This window comes from Mobula birostris, chromosome 25 (assembly GCF_030028105.1).
Source record: "Mobula birostris isolate sMobBir1 chromosome 25, sMobBir1.hap1, whole genome shotgun sequence".
Classification (NCBI taxonomy): domain Eukaryota; kingdom Metazoa; phylum Chordata; class Chondrichthyes; order Myliobatiformes; family Myliobatidae; genus Mobula; species Mobula birostris.
In genome coordinates this window covers 3,880,877-3,896,812 of record NC_092394.1, presented here as the reverse complement: position 1 = coordinate 3,896,812, position 15,936 = coordinate 3,880,877, and the positions used below count along the sequence as shown (strand labels likewise).

The following is a 15,936-nucleotide window of genomic DNA, read 5'->3' as shown; positions in this document are numbered from 1 at the left end:
TACTAACCCTAACCCTTATGTCCTCAGAGTGTGGATCATAGTCAATGAGAGTTATTAAAGGATGGAACTGGCTCTGAGGGTGAATGCTCTCACCCTGTGCCTAGAAACCCACTAAGGCCCAGCCAGAGAGAAGGGAAATCTGTCCCTCCTGTAGAAGCGAGGGCAAGGAGAAAACTCAGGTGGGACTTGGTCAGACCTGTCCAGGCCCACAACACCTTTACAACTAGTTCTCAGGATTATTTTTATAGAGTCTACTGCTGCGATGAGGCCACACTCAGGCTGGAGGAGCAACACCTTATATTCCATCTGGGTAGCCTCCAACCTGATGGCATGAACACCGATTTCTAAAACTTCCAGTAATTGCCCCCTTCTCTTTCACTATTCCCCATTCCAGTTTCCCTGTCTCCGCTTATCTCCCTACCTGCCCATCACCTCCATCTGTTGCTCCTCCCCCATCTCATTCTTCTATGGCCTTCTGTCCTCTCCTACCAGATTCCCCCTTCTTCAGCCCCTTATCTCTTTCACCAATCAACTTCCCAGCTCTGTACTTCACACATCCGCTTCTCCAGTTTCACTTCCACCTACCACCTTGTACTTCTTCCTCCCCTCCCCCCACCTTCCTACTCTGACATCTCATCTTCTTTTCCAGTCTTGATGAAGAGTCTTGCCCTGCAACGTTGACTTTTTACTCTTTTCCATAGATGTTTCCTGGCCTTCTGAGTTTCTCCAGCATTTTAAGCCATAAGAATATCAGATATAGGAGCAGAATTAGGCCATTTGGCCCATCAAGTCATTTCATCATGGCTGATCCAATTTTCGTCTCAGCCCCAATCTCCTGCCTTGTCCCTGTCTCCCTCATGCCCTGACCAATCAAGAATCTATCAACCTCTGCCTTAAGTATACATACAGACTTGGCCCCCGCAGCTGCCTGTGGCAAAATTTTCCACAGATTCACCAATCTCTGGCTAAAGAAATTCCTCCTCTTCTCCAATCTAAAAGGTTGCCCATCTATTCTGATGCTGTGTCCTCTGGTCTTAGACTCTCCCACTAGAGGAAACATTCTCTCCACATTCACTCTACAAGACCTTTCACCATTCAATAGGTTTCAGTGAGGTGACCCCTCATTCAAACTGCTCACAAATCTCCAAGTGAGGCCTCACCAGTGCTTTATAAAGTCTCAACATTACATCTTTGTGTTTATATTCTAGTCCACTTAAAATGAATGCTAACATTGCATTTGTCTTCCTCACCACAGACTCAACCTGCAAATTATTCTTTTGGGAATCCTGCACAAGGACTCCCAAATCCCTTTGTACTTCAGTTTTTTGCATTTTCTCCCCACTTAGAAAATAGTCAACACTGTCATTTCTTTTTACTAAGTGCATGACCATACACTTCCCAACATTGTATTCCATCTGCCATTTCTTTGCCACTCTCCTCATCTGTCTAAGTCCTTCTGTAGCCTCTCTACTTCCTCAAAACTACCTGTCCCTCCACTCAAACTTGGCCACAAAGCTATCAATTCCATCATCTAAATCGTTGACATATAACGTAAAAAGGATCAGTCCCAATATAGACCCCTGTGGAACATCGCTAGTCACAGGCAGCCAGCCAGAAAAGTCTCCCTTTATTCCCGCTCTTTGCCTCCTGCCATTCAGCCACTGCTTTATCCACGCTAGAATCTTTCCTGTAGTACCATGGGCTCGTAGTTTATTAAGCAGGTTCATGTGTGGCACCTTGTTGATGGCCTTCTGAAAATCAAAGTACACAACATCAACCTTTGTCTATCCAGCTTGTTACTTAGACCGTAAGATTATAAGACACAGGAGCAGAATTAGGCCATTCAGCCCATCGAGCCTGCTCTGCCATTGCATTATAGCTGATCCCAGTTTCCACTCAACCCCATACACCTGCTTTCACACCACAATCTTTGGTGGTCTGACCAGTCAGGAAACTACCAATTTTTGCTTTAAACATACCCACAGACTTGGCCTCCACAGATTCACTACTCTCTGGATAATAAAACAATCCTCCCTGCCTCTGTTCTAGAGGGTCACCCCTCAATATTGAGGCTGCGCCCTCTGGTTCTGGACACCCCCACCATAGGAAACATCCTCTCCACATCCACCTTTTCTAGTCCTTTCAACATTTGATAGTTTTCAATGAAATCCCCCTTTCCCCATGCATTCTTCTAAATTCCAATGAGTACAGGCCCAAAGCTGCCAAACGATCCTCATATGTTAATCCCTTCATTCCCAGAATCATCCTCTTGAATCTTCTCTGGACTCTCTCCAATTACAGCACATCCTTTCTGAGTTATGTATGGGCCCAAATCTGTTGACAATACTTCAATTGCAACCTGACCAGTGTCTTATAAAGCCTCAGCATAACCTCCTTGCTTTGATATTCTACTCCCCTTGAAATGAATGACAACATTGCATTTGCCTTCTTTAGCACAGACTCAACCTGTGAATTAACCTTCTGGGAATCTTGCACAGGGACTCTGAAGTCCCTTTGCACTTCTTCAAAGAATTCCAATGGAATTGTCAGGCAAGATTTTCCCCTGAGGAAACCATACTGACTACAGTCTATTTTACGACGTGCCTCCTGAGACCTCATCCTTAATAATCAACTCCAATATCTTCCCAACCACTGAGGTCAGACTAACTGGCCAACAGTTTTCTCTTTTCTGACTGTCTCCCTTCTTGAAGTGTTGAGTGACATTTGCAATTTTCCAGCCTTCCAGAACATTCCAGGATCTAGTGATTCTTGAAGAATCGTTACTAATGCCTCCACAACCACTTCAGCAAGCTCCTTCAGAACTCTGGGGTGATCTACCTTCAGACCTTTCAGTTTCCCAAGAACCTTCTCTCTAGTTATGGTAACTTCACGCACTTCATGCCCCCTGACACCTGGAACTTCCACCATACTGCTAGTGTCTTCCACAGTGAAGACAGATGCAAAATACTTATTCAGTTCATCCGTGATTTTGCTGTCCCCCGTTACTACCTCTCCAACATTGTTTTCCATGGTCTGATATCCACTCTCGCTTCTCTTTTACACTTTATGTATCTGAAGAAACTTTTGGTATCCTCTTTAATATTATTGGCTAGCTTACTTTCATTTTCCATCTTCACCTTCTTTATGATTTTTTAGTTACCTTCTCTAGGTTTTTAAAAGCTTCCCAATCCTCTAACTTCCCACTGATCTTTGCTGTATTAAATGCCCTTTCATTGGCTTTTATATTGGCTTTGACTCTTGTGCGTGTTGCTTGGATTTCCAGAATCTGCAGATTTTATTGTGTTTGTCGTCCCCAGTCTTGGTGTCATCTACAAATTTGCTGATCCAGTTTACCACATTATCATTCAGATCATTGATAGAGATGATAAACAATGGGCTCAGTATGTACCCCTGCAGCTGCAGGCCTGTAATCAGGGAGGCAACCAGCTTCTACCACTCTCTGGCTTCTCCCACAAAGTTGATCTTTAATCCAATTTACTACCTCATCTTGAATGGTGAGCAAATTTATCTTTTTTACACAATGGTTGTTTGTCAGTCATTGTCTGTTTATGCGTAGCTTTTCATAAAATTCCATTTTTTACTCTATGAATGCCTACAAAATATGAATCTCAAGGAGAAATATGGTCGCATATAGGTACTTGGATAATACATTTACTTCGAACATTTAAGAAAAGATATGCTGGTATTCAAAATAGTCCAAAGAGATTAATTAGACTAATTCCTGGAAGGAGATGATTTCCTGATCAGAATCAGGTTTATAATCACGGACATATTTTGTGAAAATTGTTGTTTTGTGGCAGCAGACAATGCAACACATAAAATATACCCTACATTACAGAATAGGTAAGCATTAAGAGCGCAAAAGTCACAGCAGCTGAAGGAATGAAATATGTGTGCTTAGATCTGAGTTTAGAAGAATGGGGCGGGAAGGTGGGTGAATGTACTGAAACATGGAAGATCTAGAAAGGAGGTTGTTGAGATGTTCCCACCTGTGGGAGGGCCTTGAATAGATACTGGAGTAAAACTGTGGTGTGCGGGAATTTCTCGCAGAGGATGGCAAATTTCTGCAATCATCTACGCTGGAGTGCTGCAGAGTCTAGATCGTTGGAGATGTTACAGAGGCTCCTTCGTTCATTATGCACCATGTCGTACGATGTAGGTGATCGTGATCTTTCTGTGACCATGATTGTTCTTGGGAATTACTTCTACATCGTGATCTTTCTGTGACCATGATTGTTCTTGGGAATTACTTCTACTGAAGTGGTTTGCCATTGCCTTCTTCTGGGCAGAGTCTTTACAAGACGGGTGACCCCCTGCCATTATCAATATTCTTCAGAGATTTCTGTCTGCCTGGTGTTAGTGGTCGCATAACCAGGACGTGATAGACACCAGCTGCTCATACGACCATCTACCACCTGCTCCCATGGTCTCACGTGACCCTGATCAGGGGCTAAGCAGGTGCCACACCTTGCCTAAGGATAACCTGCAGGCTAGCGGAGGGTAGGAGTGCCTGACACCTCTTTTGGTAGATGCACATCTCCACCCTGCCATCCTGCCATCCTGCTACAGAGGTAGCAGATAGATTCTAGAATGATAGAAGTGAGGTCAGGGGGGAGATTGAAGGCAACATTGTGGAGGTGAGACCTGGGGAGATCAGTGAAAATCAGAATGAGTTGTGGGGCAGTCCCTTGTTTCAGAAACCATTCCTGTGAATCTCCTCTGGACTCTCTCAAATGCCCTCACAGTCACTGTGGGTTGAACCAAATACTCCAACCAAGGCCAGACCTATGATTTTATAAAGGTTTAAGGCTTCTCTGCTGTTATACATTAACCCTCTATTGTTAAGCTCAGACTTGTGCTGGCCTTTCGTAACCTGTCCTGCTATGTTCAATAAACACAAGAGATTCTGCAGATGCTGGAAATCCAGAGCACACACACACAAAATGCTGGAGGAACTCAGCAGGTCAGGTAGCGTCTATGGAACAGTCAACATTTTGGGCAAAGACCCTTCGCCAGGACTGGAAAGGAAGCGAAAAGAGGTCAGAAAATCTTTATATTCCTAGTTGACACATTCAGTAGTGTAAACTTAAAAAAAAACATAAACACCCACCTTCCCCCTCACCTGGTCTCACCAATCACCTGCCAGATTGTACTACTCCCCTTCCCCACACACCCACCTTCCCCCTCACCTGGTCTCACCAATCACCTGCCAGATTGTACTACTTCCCCACCCACCCACCTTCCCTCTCACTTGGTCTGACTGATCACCTGGTCTCACCAATCACCTGCCAGATTGTACTGCTCCCCTTCCCCACCCACCCACCTTCTCCCTCACCTGGTCTCACCGATCACCTGGTCTCACCAATCACCTGCCAGATTGTACTGCTCCCCTTCCCCACACACCCACCTTCCCCCTCACCTGGTCTGACTGATCACCTGCCAGATTGCCCTCCCCCCACCTCTTTCCCCTCCCCCCACCTTCTTATTTTGTTTTCTTCTGCCTTCCTTTCCAGTCCCGACGAAGAGTCTCGGCCAGCAACGTCGACTGTTTTTTCCCTTCCACGGATGCTGCCTGACCTGCTGAGTTCCTCCAGTACTTTTGTGTGTGTTCACATTAGTGAACATGGCACCATTCCCCCTCCTGTGGCCCCCCACCCCCCCGAGGCGATACCTCTTTCATTGTTGCAGGGGCTTTCCCTCCGAACTCAGCCTCTCTGTGTGTGGTAGCAGGTCCTTCCCCACAGAGCGTCAGCACTGGCTACTCTGAGCTCCAGGATGTTCCTCAGCCTGTGGGAGCCAGAGAAAGCTGTCCAACCCCTCGTCTACCGGTTCTGCATTACTTTTGATCTCACCGTTACCAAACAACGTCGCTCTCCCTTCACAGTAACTGAGCAGCTGGAAGTGCCAGAAAAGTTAACAGGCTCCAAGGCCAGATCTCGGATCTCACTCAGGCTCCCGGTTCCGGTCAACTCTGTAACACTCGGAGAGCTGGCTCGGATACAGGCGGTTTTGGATATTGAGTGTCTGATGTGATGGGGGATGAGCTTATTAAGTGTTGATCCTCAACAGATGGAACATAAATAATAATCTTTAAATAGAATAGAGCCAGAGGCCTGGAGCAGGGGTGAGGGGCTCCACCGAGAATGGAATTAGAGTGGGTGTGAGATGTAACAAGGGGTGACAACAGACACACGCTCTCTTCTGAGACGCCGAGGTGGGTGAGGGAGTAAGCAGAAGGCACGAAGGTTGGTGGAGTTGTAAACAGTTTAGAAGGCTGTTGTAGGTTATAATGAGACATTGATAACAGGATGCAGAGCTGGGCTGAGACATGGCAGATGGATTTCAACCCAGAGTAGTGTGAAGTGATTCAAAGTACAAAATAGATTTATTAGCCAAGTATTTATATATCACCATCTACAACCTTGAGATTCAATTTCTTGCAGGCATTCAGAACGAATAAATACAATAGGATCAATGAAAAACTACACACAGAGACTGACAATCAATGTGCAGATATACAAATAATAAACAAACAAACAGCACAGAGAACTTGAGCTGTGAAAGTGAGTCCATAGGTTGTACAGTCAGTTCAGAGCCAAAGTTGAGTGAAGTTATCCACACTGGTTCAAGAGCCTGGTGGCTGAAGGGGTAATAACTGCTTCTGAACCTGGTGGTGTGGGTCGTGAGGCTCCGGTACCTCCTTTATCCTGGCAGCAGGAGAAGAGACCGTGGCCTGGATGGTGAGGGACCTCATTCACCCAGTAACCTTATCCTAATTGTGTGCTCTTGGCCCCGTGCTCATCACTGACCAGCCCACTGGAGACGGCCAGAGAGTGTGGTCATCCCAGGTTCCTTCCCAGGTCAGTAGCGGGTGACCCCTGTGTAAGGTCAGCCTCCTTTGCTGCCCTGGTCAAGATGGCACTGACATGCAGTGTCTTTCGGTTTGTAGGGATGGTTTTGGGACAAGCACAGGAAGCTAAGGCACAGGGATGAGAGGAGGTTGGAGGTTGGAGCCCAGGTCAGAGTGCTCTGCAGTCGAAGGCCAGCAACCCCAGAGGTCAGATCAGCGACTCCCGGGCGGGCACTCCGGGGTCGGGGGTCTGTGTGGGCAGAAGGCACGAGGGTCAGTGACCCCACAGGGTGGAAATTCCCAGGATCCGAGTGAGTCTGGATGCTGAGGCCAGAGGGTCAAAGCTGTGTGATCAGCGAGTGAGCTGGAGGTCGTGGTGAAGGGCTTTGGCCTGAAACGTTGATTGTTTATTCATTTCCAGAGATGCTGAGTTCCTGCAGCATTTTGTGGGCGTCACTCAGGATCTCCGGCATCTGCAGGAACTCCGCATTCGTAGTTGGAGGCCCGGCCAAGGTTTGTAGGCCCAAATGTGGTCTGTGCTGGAGTTGACGGCCCATCTGCGTGTGTATTAGTGGGTGGGTGTGTGGCAATGGGAGTTGATTTTATGTTGTTCTCTTGAATGTTGTGGACGTGCTATGTTGGCACCAGCAGATGTGGCCACACCTTGCAGGCTGACCCCAGCACTTTGTTAAGTTGTGTTGGTCATTTTTGATGTACGTGTGATTAAAAAAAATCTGAAATTTGAGTCCGAATCTGTTGACTAGAACCCATTAGTACATTAGCTGAGACTCCAGGTAGACCTCTCCGGTTTCCGGGCTCACTGCCCTTCTTTGGTTACAGGCAACTGGTCATCGTGACTCTTTTTCCATTGCCTCAGCTCCCCTCCAAGCCAAGATCGAGGCTGGTTCAGGGTCTGTCCTCCTCTACACTCAGTCTGTGGGCTTACCCTTTGCTGACCTGCCCAGCTGCAATGAAGTGAATTTGCCTCTCTGCCCATACACATCTCCTTTCAGTCTCCTGCAGTTCCCATCAATGTCTCAGTAACACCCTCTCCTGAGGTTCCTTCCGCCTGCTAAAGCAACTTCAGAATCAGCCCCCTCTGCCCCCTTCCATTCCAGTCCTGATGAAGGGTCTCAGCCCAAAACTTTTGACTGTTTATTCTCTCCACAGACACTGCCCGACCTGCTGAGCTCCTCCAGCATTTTGTGTGCGTTACTCTGGCCTCTGATCCCTTCCTTTCCAGTCCTGATGAAGGATCTCAGCCTGAAATGTCGACTGTCTATTCCTCTCCGCAGATGCTGCCCAACCTACTGAGCCCCTCCAGCATCTTGTGTGTTGCTCTTTGCTGTTCCCCTTCAGTCCACGATGTTGTGCCGATCTTTTACCTACTCTGAGATCATTCTAACCCTGCCCTCCCACAGAGCCCTCCAACTCATCCATGTGCCCGTCTCAGAGTTTCTTAAATGCCTCAATGTATCTGCCTCTACCACCCCTCGGCAGCATTTTCCACACACTCTTTGTGTAAAAAACTTAATCCCCTATACTTCCCTCTAATCTCCTTAAAATTATGCCCCCTGGTAGTTACCATTTCCACCCAGGGAAAGTCTCTGGCTGTCCACACAGTCTATGCCTTTTATCATCTTGTATACCTCTACCAAGTCAGCTGTCATCCTCCTCCTCTCCAAAGAGAAAAGCCCTGGCTCACTCAGCCTTTCTTCATAAGACATGCTCTGTAATCCAGACAGCATCCTGGTAAAGCTCCTCTGCACCCTCTCTAAAGCTTCCCCATCCTTCCTATAAGGAGGTGACCAGAACTGAGCACAGTATTCCAAGTGTGGTCTAGCCAGGGTTTTACAGAGCTGCAAGTTTACGTCAGAGCACATGCTGGGGGTGCTCAGCTGGACAGGCAGCATCTATGGAGAGGAATAAACAGTCGACATTTCACATGAGACCCTTCATCAGGACATTATCTCATGGCTAAATCACCCAGCTAGTGAAGGCCAACACACCAGAACCACCCCATCACTTGCACTGCAACTGCGGATGTTACCCTGCATCCATCTGTTAAGAATCTTGCCATTACCCCGGTATTTTGCCTTCAGATTTGACCCGCCACTCCTCCAATACCCCTGGTCGCAACCAGCAGGTTGCTGAGAACCTTCCTTGTGTAGGGCAGACTTCCATTCAGGATAAAACATTGCTGTCACTGAATGACTTGGGAAAGACGTTATTTATTGACAAATTGTCTATAAACAGTTTCTCTCCATAGCAATCCATTAGAAATAGTTTGTTATTAGTACATGTACCAAGGTCTGGCTGTGCGTTAGGACAAGACCTGCCACAGTCTAATCCTCGACCAGCACCACGATGAATCAAAGTGTTAGAGAAGGGCGGCTTCATGTGGAAATGGCACCCTGCATTATTGTCTTTCTTGGCTGTGCCATTTTATTATACTTTATACTCCTTTACTAAAGATTAAAGATTAGCTTTGTTTGTCAAATGTACATTAAACATACAGTAGATAGATATACTTTATTGATCCCAAAGGAAATTGGGTTTTGTTACAGCCACACCAACCAAGAACAGAGCATAAATATAGCGATACAAAAACCACAAACAGTCAAACAACAAAATGCAAACTATGCCAGATGGAAATAAGTCCAGGACTAGTCTATTGGCTCAGGGTGTCTGACCCTCCACAGGACAGTGAAATGCATTGTTTGCATCAACAATCAACACAATCTGAGCTTGTGCTGGGGGCAGGCCGCAAGTGTTGCCATGCTTCTGGCACCAACGTAGAATGCCCACAACTTACCAACCCCAACCTGGACAACGTTGGAATGTGGGAGGAAACCCACGTGGTCACAGAGAATGTACAAACTCCTTACAGACAGTGGCGGGATTTGAACCCAGATTGCTGGCGCTGGGAAACATTTCGGTAACTGCGACACCGCCGTGCATACATTCCATGTGGATGTGATCACCACATCAGTGCATTGAGGTAGAACGAGGTAAAACAATAACAGAAAGCAGAATGAAGTGCAACAGCTCCCAAGGAAGGGCAGTGCAGGCAGACAGTAAGGTGCAAGGTGGATTGTGAGGTCAAGAATCCATCTTATCAACTAGGAAGATTTTCAGTCGTCTGATAACAATCTGTTCACTTCAGTTTATCGATATCACCACTGAGAGTGGCTTGACCAGTTCAATCTCCGTCTGCTCTGGGAATCGCAAGGCATCTGATGATAAGATCCTGCAATGGATTGTGAGGACTGCTGAGAGAATCATTGGGGTCTCTCTCTTCCCACTCCACCACTAATCCAGAACATACACCAGAAGTACAGCATTCACAGAGTGCTCACTGTTGTCAAGGACCTCTCCATCTGTCCCACAGTCAGTTTGACTGCCTGACGTCAGGCAGAAGGTATCACAGTGTAAGAACAAGGACTGTGAGTACAGCATTAACAGAGCGTTCAGCATTGTCAAGGATCTCTCCATCCCTCCCACAATCAGTTTGACCGCCTGGCGTCAGGCAGAAGGTATCACAGTGTAAGAACAAGGACTGTGAGACTGGGTAATAGCTTCTTCCCTCAGGCTGTGGGACTTCTCAACACCTCACTACCACCCAGTACACGTTAATTATGACAGTGTCAGTAGCATTATACTGTTGTATATTTAACTATAGGTTGTATATGAACTTTATGTCAACTTTGTACAGTATTGTACAAAAGTCTTAGGGACACTCAGTATACATAGCTATGGTGCCTAAGACACTTGCTCAGTACTGTATTTGTCTATATGGAGTGGAGCGAGTTTGTAAATCTTGCAAGAGCAAAGGATGTTGGGAATGGTAAGAGTGGAGCAGGAGGGGTGTGGAAGAGGTGGCAGAGAAGGAATGACAGGGACGGGGGTTGGTGTGGGTGCAGGCACACCCAGCCCTGAGACACCAGGCAAAGTCATTTGATTCCAAACAATTGGTTTATTGATCATTACAGAATGTCTCTCTGGTGCTTTCTGCTTTCTCCCCTCTCCCTTCCCCTTCTCCCAACCATGATTCCCCTCTCCCTGCCCCCTTCCCACCCTCAGTCCACAGCAGAGACCCAGATCAGAATCAGGTTTATCATCACTCACATATATCATGAAAAGGTTTTTTTTGTATGGCAGAAGTACAGTGCTATATATAACATTACTACAGTACTGTGCAAAAGTCTTAGGCACCCTAGCTATGTATACATGTGTCTAAGACTTTTGCTCAGTACTGTATGTACACAGATTTTTTATTATTATCAATTAATATTATGCCCTGAATACACAGTGACTCTGTGCAGTTACACTGTGACCCTCATTGTGAATAAAGAGCAACTCTGTGCAGTTAAACACAGCGTGACCCTCTCCCTGAATGTTTGGGGAGGGGATGTGAGTCATGGTGAGGAGAGTGCAAGAGTGAGAACGGGAGGAGAGGTGAGCTTGCGAAGAACCAGCTGTTCAAATGGTACCAGTGTTTGCTAGCTAGGCTGTCTCTATCTAGGGGGAAGAGAGGCAAACCAGGGGCAAATGCCACTCTATCTGTGCCTCTTATCATCTTGTACACCTCTGTCAATCCACCTCTCATCCTCCTTGACTCCAAAGAGAAAACCCCTAGCTCACTCAACCCATCCTCGTAAGACACGCTCTCTAATCCAGGCAGCATCCTGGTAAATCTCTTCTGCATCCTCTTTAAAGCTTCCACATCCTTCCTTTAAAAAGGTGACCAGAACTGAACGCAATATTCCATGTGTGATGCAACCAGAGTTTTATTGTGCTGCAATATTACCTCGTGGCTCTAGAACTTTTAATTCTTTCCATTTTCTACCAGTCTGAGGTAGAACCTTGCACACTGACCTGGGCTCCCAGCTCCACCTGCCTTTGTGCTTACCCATAGAGCAGCCCAAAGCTTCCCCACGGGGCACCACTCCTGACTTGTTCATCTACACATCACCAGCTGCACTGGTGCTGCCTCATGCATGAATTTTATCACAGTTGCAGAGAAACACCCACTGTGACCACAAATTCACTGGTACCATTTCAGCCACTCACCGCCCAACCCCTCGCCGCGGACAGTTCCTCAGTCCTCAGCTCACTCCGCAAAGGCTCAACACCTGTACTAGTCCTAGCAAAAGGAGAGGAGGTTCACAAGCATGATTCCAGAAATGAAGGGGTTAACGTAGTGGAGCGTTCGATGGCTTTGGGCCAGTACTCACTGGTGTTTAGAAGAATGAAGCAGGATTTCATTGAAACCAATTGAATATTGAAAGGCCTGGATAAAGTGGGTCTAGAGTTGATGTTTCCTATAGTGGGGGAGTCTAGGACCAGAGGGCACAGATAGAGTGGATGTGGAGAGGATGTTTCCTATAGTGGGGGAGTCTAGGATCAGAGGACACAGACAGAGTGGGTGTGGAGAGGATGTTTCCTATAGTGGGGGAGTCTAGGACCAGAGGACACAGATAGAGTGGGTGTGGAGAGGATGTTTCCTATAGTGGGGGAGTCTAGGATCAGAGGACACAGATAGAGTGGGTGTGGAGAAGATGTTTCCTATAGTGGGGGAGTCTAGGACCAGAGGACACTGCTTCAGAACAGAAAGACATTTGTTTAGAACAGAGATGAGGAAGAGTTTCTGTAGAGAGGGTGGTGAATCTGTCATTGCCATAGATTCACCAAGGTCAAGTCACAGTGTATATTTAAAGCAGGGACTGATAGATTCTTGATTAGTCAGGGCATCAAAGGTTACAGAGAGAAGGCAGGAGAATGGGGTTGAGACGGACTATAAATCAGCCATGATGGAATGGTGGAGCAGACAGCAGAGGCAATGGTCAAAGGGCCTCACTCGGCTCCTGTGTCTTATGGAATGGCAGAGCAGACAGGATGGGCTGACTGACATAATTTTACTCCACTGTCTTATGGTCTTTTCTGCTGCTCCCTTTCCACCATCAGAGGACCCCTATCTCTGTGTAGACCCCGGTCTACCCATCCACCCCCTCCCCAGGCTCTGTCCCTCTGTCTCTCGGTGGGGGTACACCAGTCCCTCATCCGTGGAACCTAACTGCCCTACCAGACGGGGTGAAGGTTCATCAGCAGCTCCTGCACCCTCACTTTCCGCTGCGGAACCCAGCGGCTGCCTTCGAAATGCAGTACCGTAACGTGGCTGTCAGCGTCACACGTGACACAACAATCACCCATTTCATTCCCGCCGCATTCAGCAGCAAGTCTGCACGTGACACGTGGGTTTTCTCACAGTCCTCCGGTCTCCTCCCACATTCCAAACATGTGTGAATGAGGGTTCCCGAGTTGTGGACTTGCAACGACTGACACGAGAAACATGGTGACACTTGCTTGGTGCAACCAGCCCCAGCATATCCCACGACACAAACGACACATTTCACTCTATGTTTCGATGTACGTCTCACAAATAAAGCTGTTGCTTACTGTAAATCACCGGGGTATGAGACTATCAGTATAAAACACCGGGGTACAAGACTGACAGTGTGAAACACCAGGGTACGAGACTGTCACTGTGTAACACCGGGGTACGGTACCAGTGGGGACAGGTCTGTCAGTGTATAACACTGGGGTACGGTACCAGTGGGGACGGGTCAATCACTGTGTAACACCGGGGTACGGTACCAGTGGGGACAGGTCTGTCAGTGTATAACACTGGGGTACGGTACCAGTGGGGACGGGTCAATCACTGTGTAACACCGGGGTACGGTACCGGTGGGGACAGGTCTGTCAGTGTATAACACTGGGGTACGGTACCGGTGGGGACGGGTCTGTCACTGTACAACACCGGGGTACGGTACCGGTGGGGATGGGTCTGTCACTGTATAACACCGGGGTACAGTAGTGGTGGGGAAGGGGCTGTCACTGTGTAACACCGGGGTACAGTACCGGTGGGGACGGGTCTGTCACTGTATAACACCGGGGTACGGTACCAGTGGGGACGGGTCTGTCACTGTGTAACACCGGGGTACGGTACCAGTGGGGATGGGTCTGTCACTGTGTAACATCGGGGTACGGTACTACTCCATACGAGTGTCAGTGTGTGTGTGTGGGACCGTCATCTAGTGAGGATCAGTGTGTGTGTGGAACCCTCCCCCAGTGAGGGTCAGTGTGTGTGTGAGACCCTCCCCCAGTGAGGGTCAGTGTGTGTGTGGGACTGTCCCCGAGTGAGAGTCAGTGTGTGTGTGGGACTGTCCCCCAGTGAGGGTCAGTATGTGTGTGTGGGACCGTCCCCCAGTGAGGGTCAGTGTGTGTGTGGGACTGTCCCCCAGTGAGGGTCAGTGTGTGTGTGTGTGTGTGTGTGTGTGTGTGTGTGTGGGACCGTCCCCCAGTGAGGGTCAGTGTGTGTGTGGGACTGTCCCCAAGTGAGGGTCAGTGTGTGTGTGGGACTGTCCCCCAAGTGAGGGTCAGTGTGTGTGTGGGACCGTCCCCCAGTGAGGGTCAGTGTGTGTGTGTGACCATCCCTCAGTGAGGGTCAGCGTGTGTGTGGGACCGTCCCCCAGTGAGGGTCAGTGTGTGTGGGACTGTCCCTCAGTGAGGGTCAGTGTGTGTGTGTGTGTGTGTGTGTGTGTGTGTGTGTGTGTGGGACCGTCCCCCAGTGAGGGTCAGTGTGTGTGTGGGACTGTCCCCAAGTGAGGGTCAGTGTGTGTGTGGGACTGTCCCCCAAGTGAGGGTCAGTGTGTGTGTGGGACCGTCCCCCAGTGAGGGTCAGTGTGTGTGTGTGACCATCCCTCAGTGAGGGTCAGCGTGTGTGTGGGACCGTCCCCCAGTGAGGGTCAGTGTGTGTGGGACTGTCCCTCAGTGAGGGTCAGTGTGTGTGTGTGTGTGGGGGACCGTCCCCCAGTGAGGGTCAGTGTGTGTGGGACTGTCCCCCAGTGAGCGTCAGTGTGTGTGGGACCGTCCCCCAGTGAGGGTCAATGTGTGTGTGTGTGTGGGACTGTCCCCCAATGAGGATCAGTGTGTGCTGGACCGTCCCCCCAGTGGTCAGTGTGTGGGGACGTGGGGACAGACGTCCTGTGAGGGTTAGTGGGATTTTGAACCCTTGCACTTTTGCAGGGACTCGGGGACGAGCCGGGTTACGGGGCCGTGATGGGAGAGGTCCCGGCCGCTCTCCCTGTCCCTGTCCGGCACCCAGCGGCAGTCACTCACCCTTCCGGCCGGCTCGCTGCAGACCCCGGCTGCTGTGTCGGCGTCTCGGCCGGCTCTGCCCGTCAGCCGCTCCACCTGCTGAGCGAGGCGCTGGACCTGTCCGCGCAAGTCTCGGTTCTCCGCCTGCAGTCTGTCCACGATCAGCGACAGCGGCTTCACCAACTGCAGCATCTCCTCGATCCGCTGCTCCACGTCCCGTCTCAGCGCCCCCATGTCCCCCTGAACCTCCAGCTCCACCTTCCGCAGAGCCGCCTCCAAGTAGCCTACCGCCTGATCCACGCTCTCCGGCTCCATTGAGCTCAGTTCGTGTCCCTGGGATCGCCCGGAGCTCCCGATCACTCGACAGAGCGTTGCTCAGCTCCGCTGTGAAACTTTCCTCAGATACTGTCGGTGTCTGTCACCTCCCCCCGTATCCTTATCTACACTGGCGTTTCTTCAGTTCCTGCAAGTCGATCCTGACTGCTGGCTTCACCCTGTGTCTCTGTCTCTGTATCTGTATCTGTGTCTCTGTCGTTCCCCCCCCCCCACTCTCCTTCTCACACACTCACTCCCTCCCCCCCCACCGTCTCTTCCTCTCCTTCCTCTTACTCTCCCCCCATCTCTCTCTCCCTCCCTCTACCCGGCTCTTCGTTTCCTCCCCCCGCCGTCTCACTCCCCCCCACCCTTTCTATCTGTCAGTCTCTCTGTCCCTCTCTCTTTCTCAGACACACACGCACTCTGTCTCTTGTATACGCTCTCTCACTCTGGTTCTCCCTCTCCCCCTTTTCTCTCTCTGTCCCCTCTAACCCCTTCTCTCTCTCTCTCTCTCTCTCACACACACTCACACTCACTCTCTATCCCTCCTTCCCTCTCTCTCACTCCCTCCCTCTTTCTCTCTCTCACTC

General features: G+C 49.2%; 1 protein-coding gene across 2 annotated transcripts in view; it reads right to left on the bottom strand.

Annotated features, from left to right (window-relative positions):
- smtnl (smoothelin, like) overlaps positions 1–15,580 on the bottom strand; it is a 36,216-nt gene extending 20,636 nt beyond the window's left edge. For both annotated transcript variants that reach the window (XM_072242869.1, XM_072242870.1), the window contains exon 1: positions 15,053–15,580. In XM_072242869.1, the coding sequence (XP_072098970.1) occupies positions 15,053–15,346 (294 nt within the window). In that variant the 5' untranslated portion in view covers positions 15,347–15,580. The remainder of the gene's footprint in view (positions 1–15,052) is intronic.
- Between the last annotated feature and the right edge of the window lie 356 nt (positions 15,581–15,936).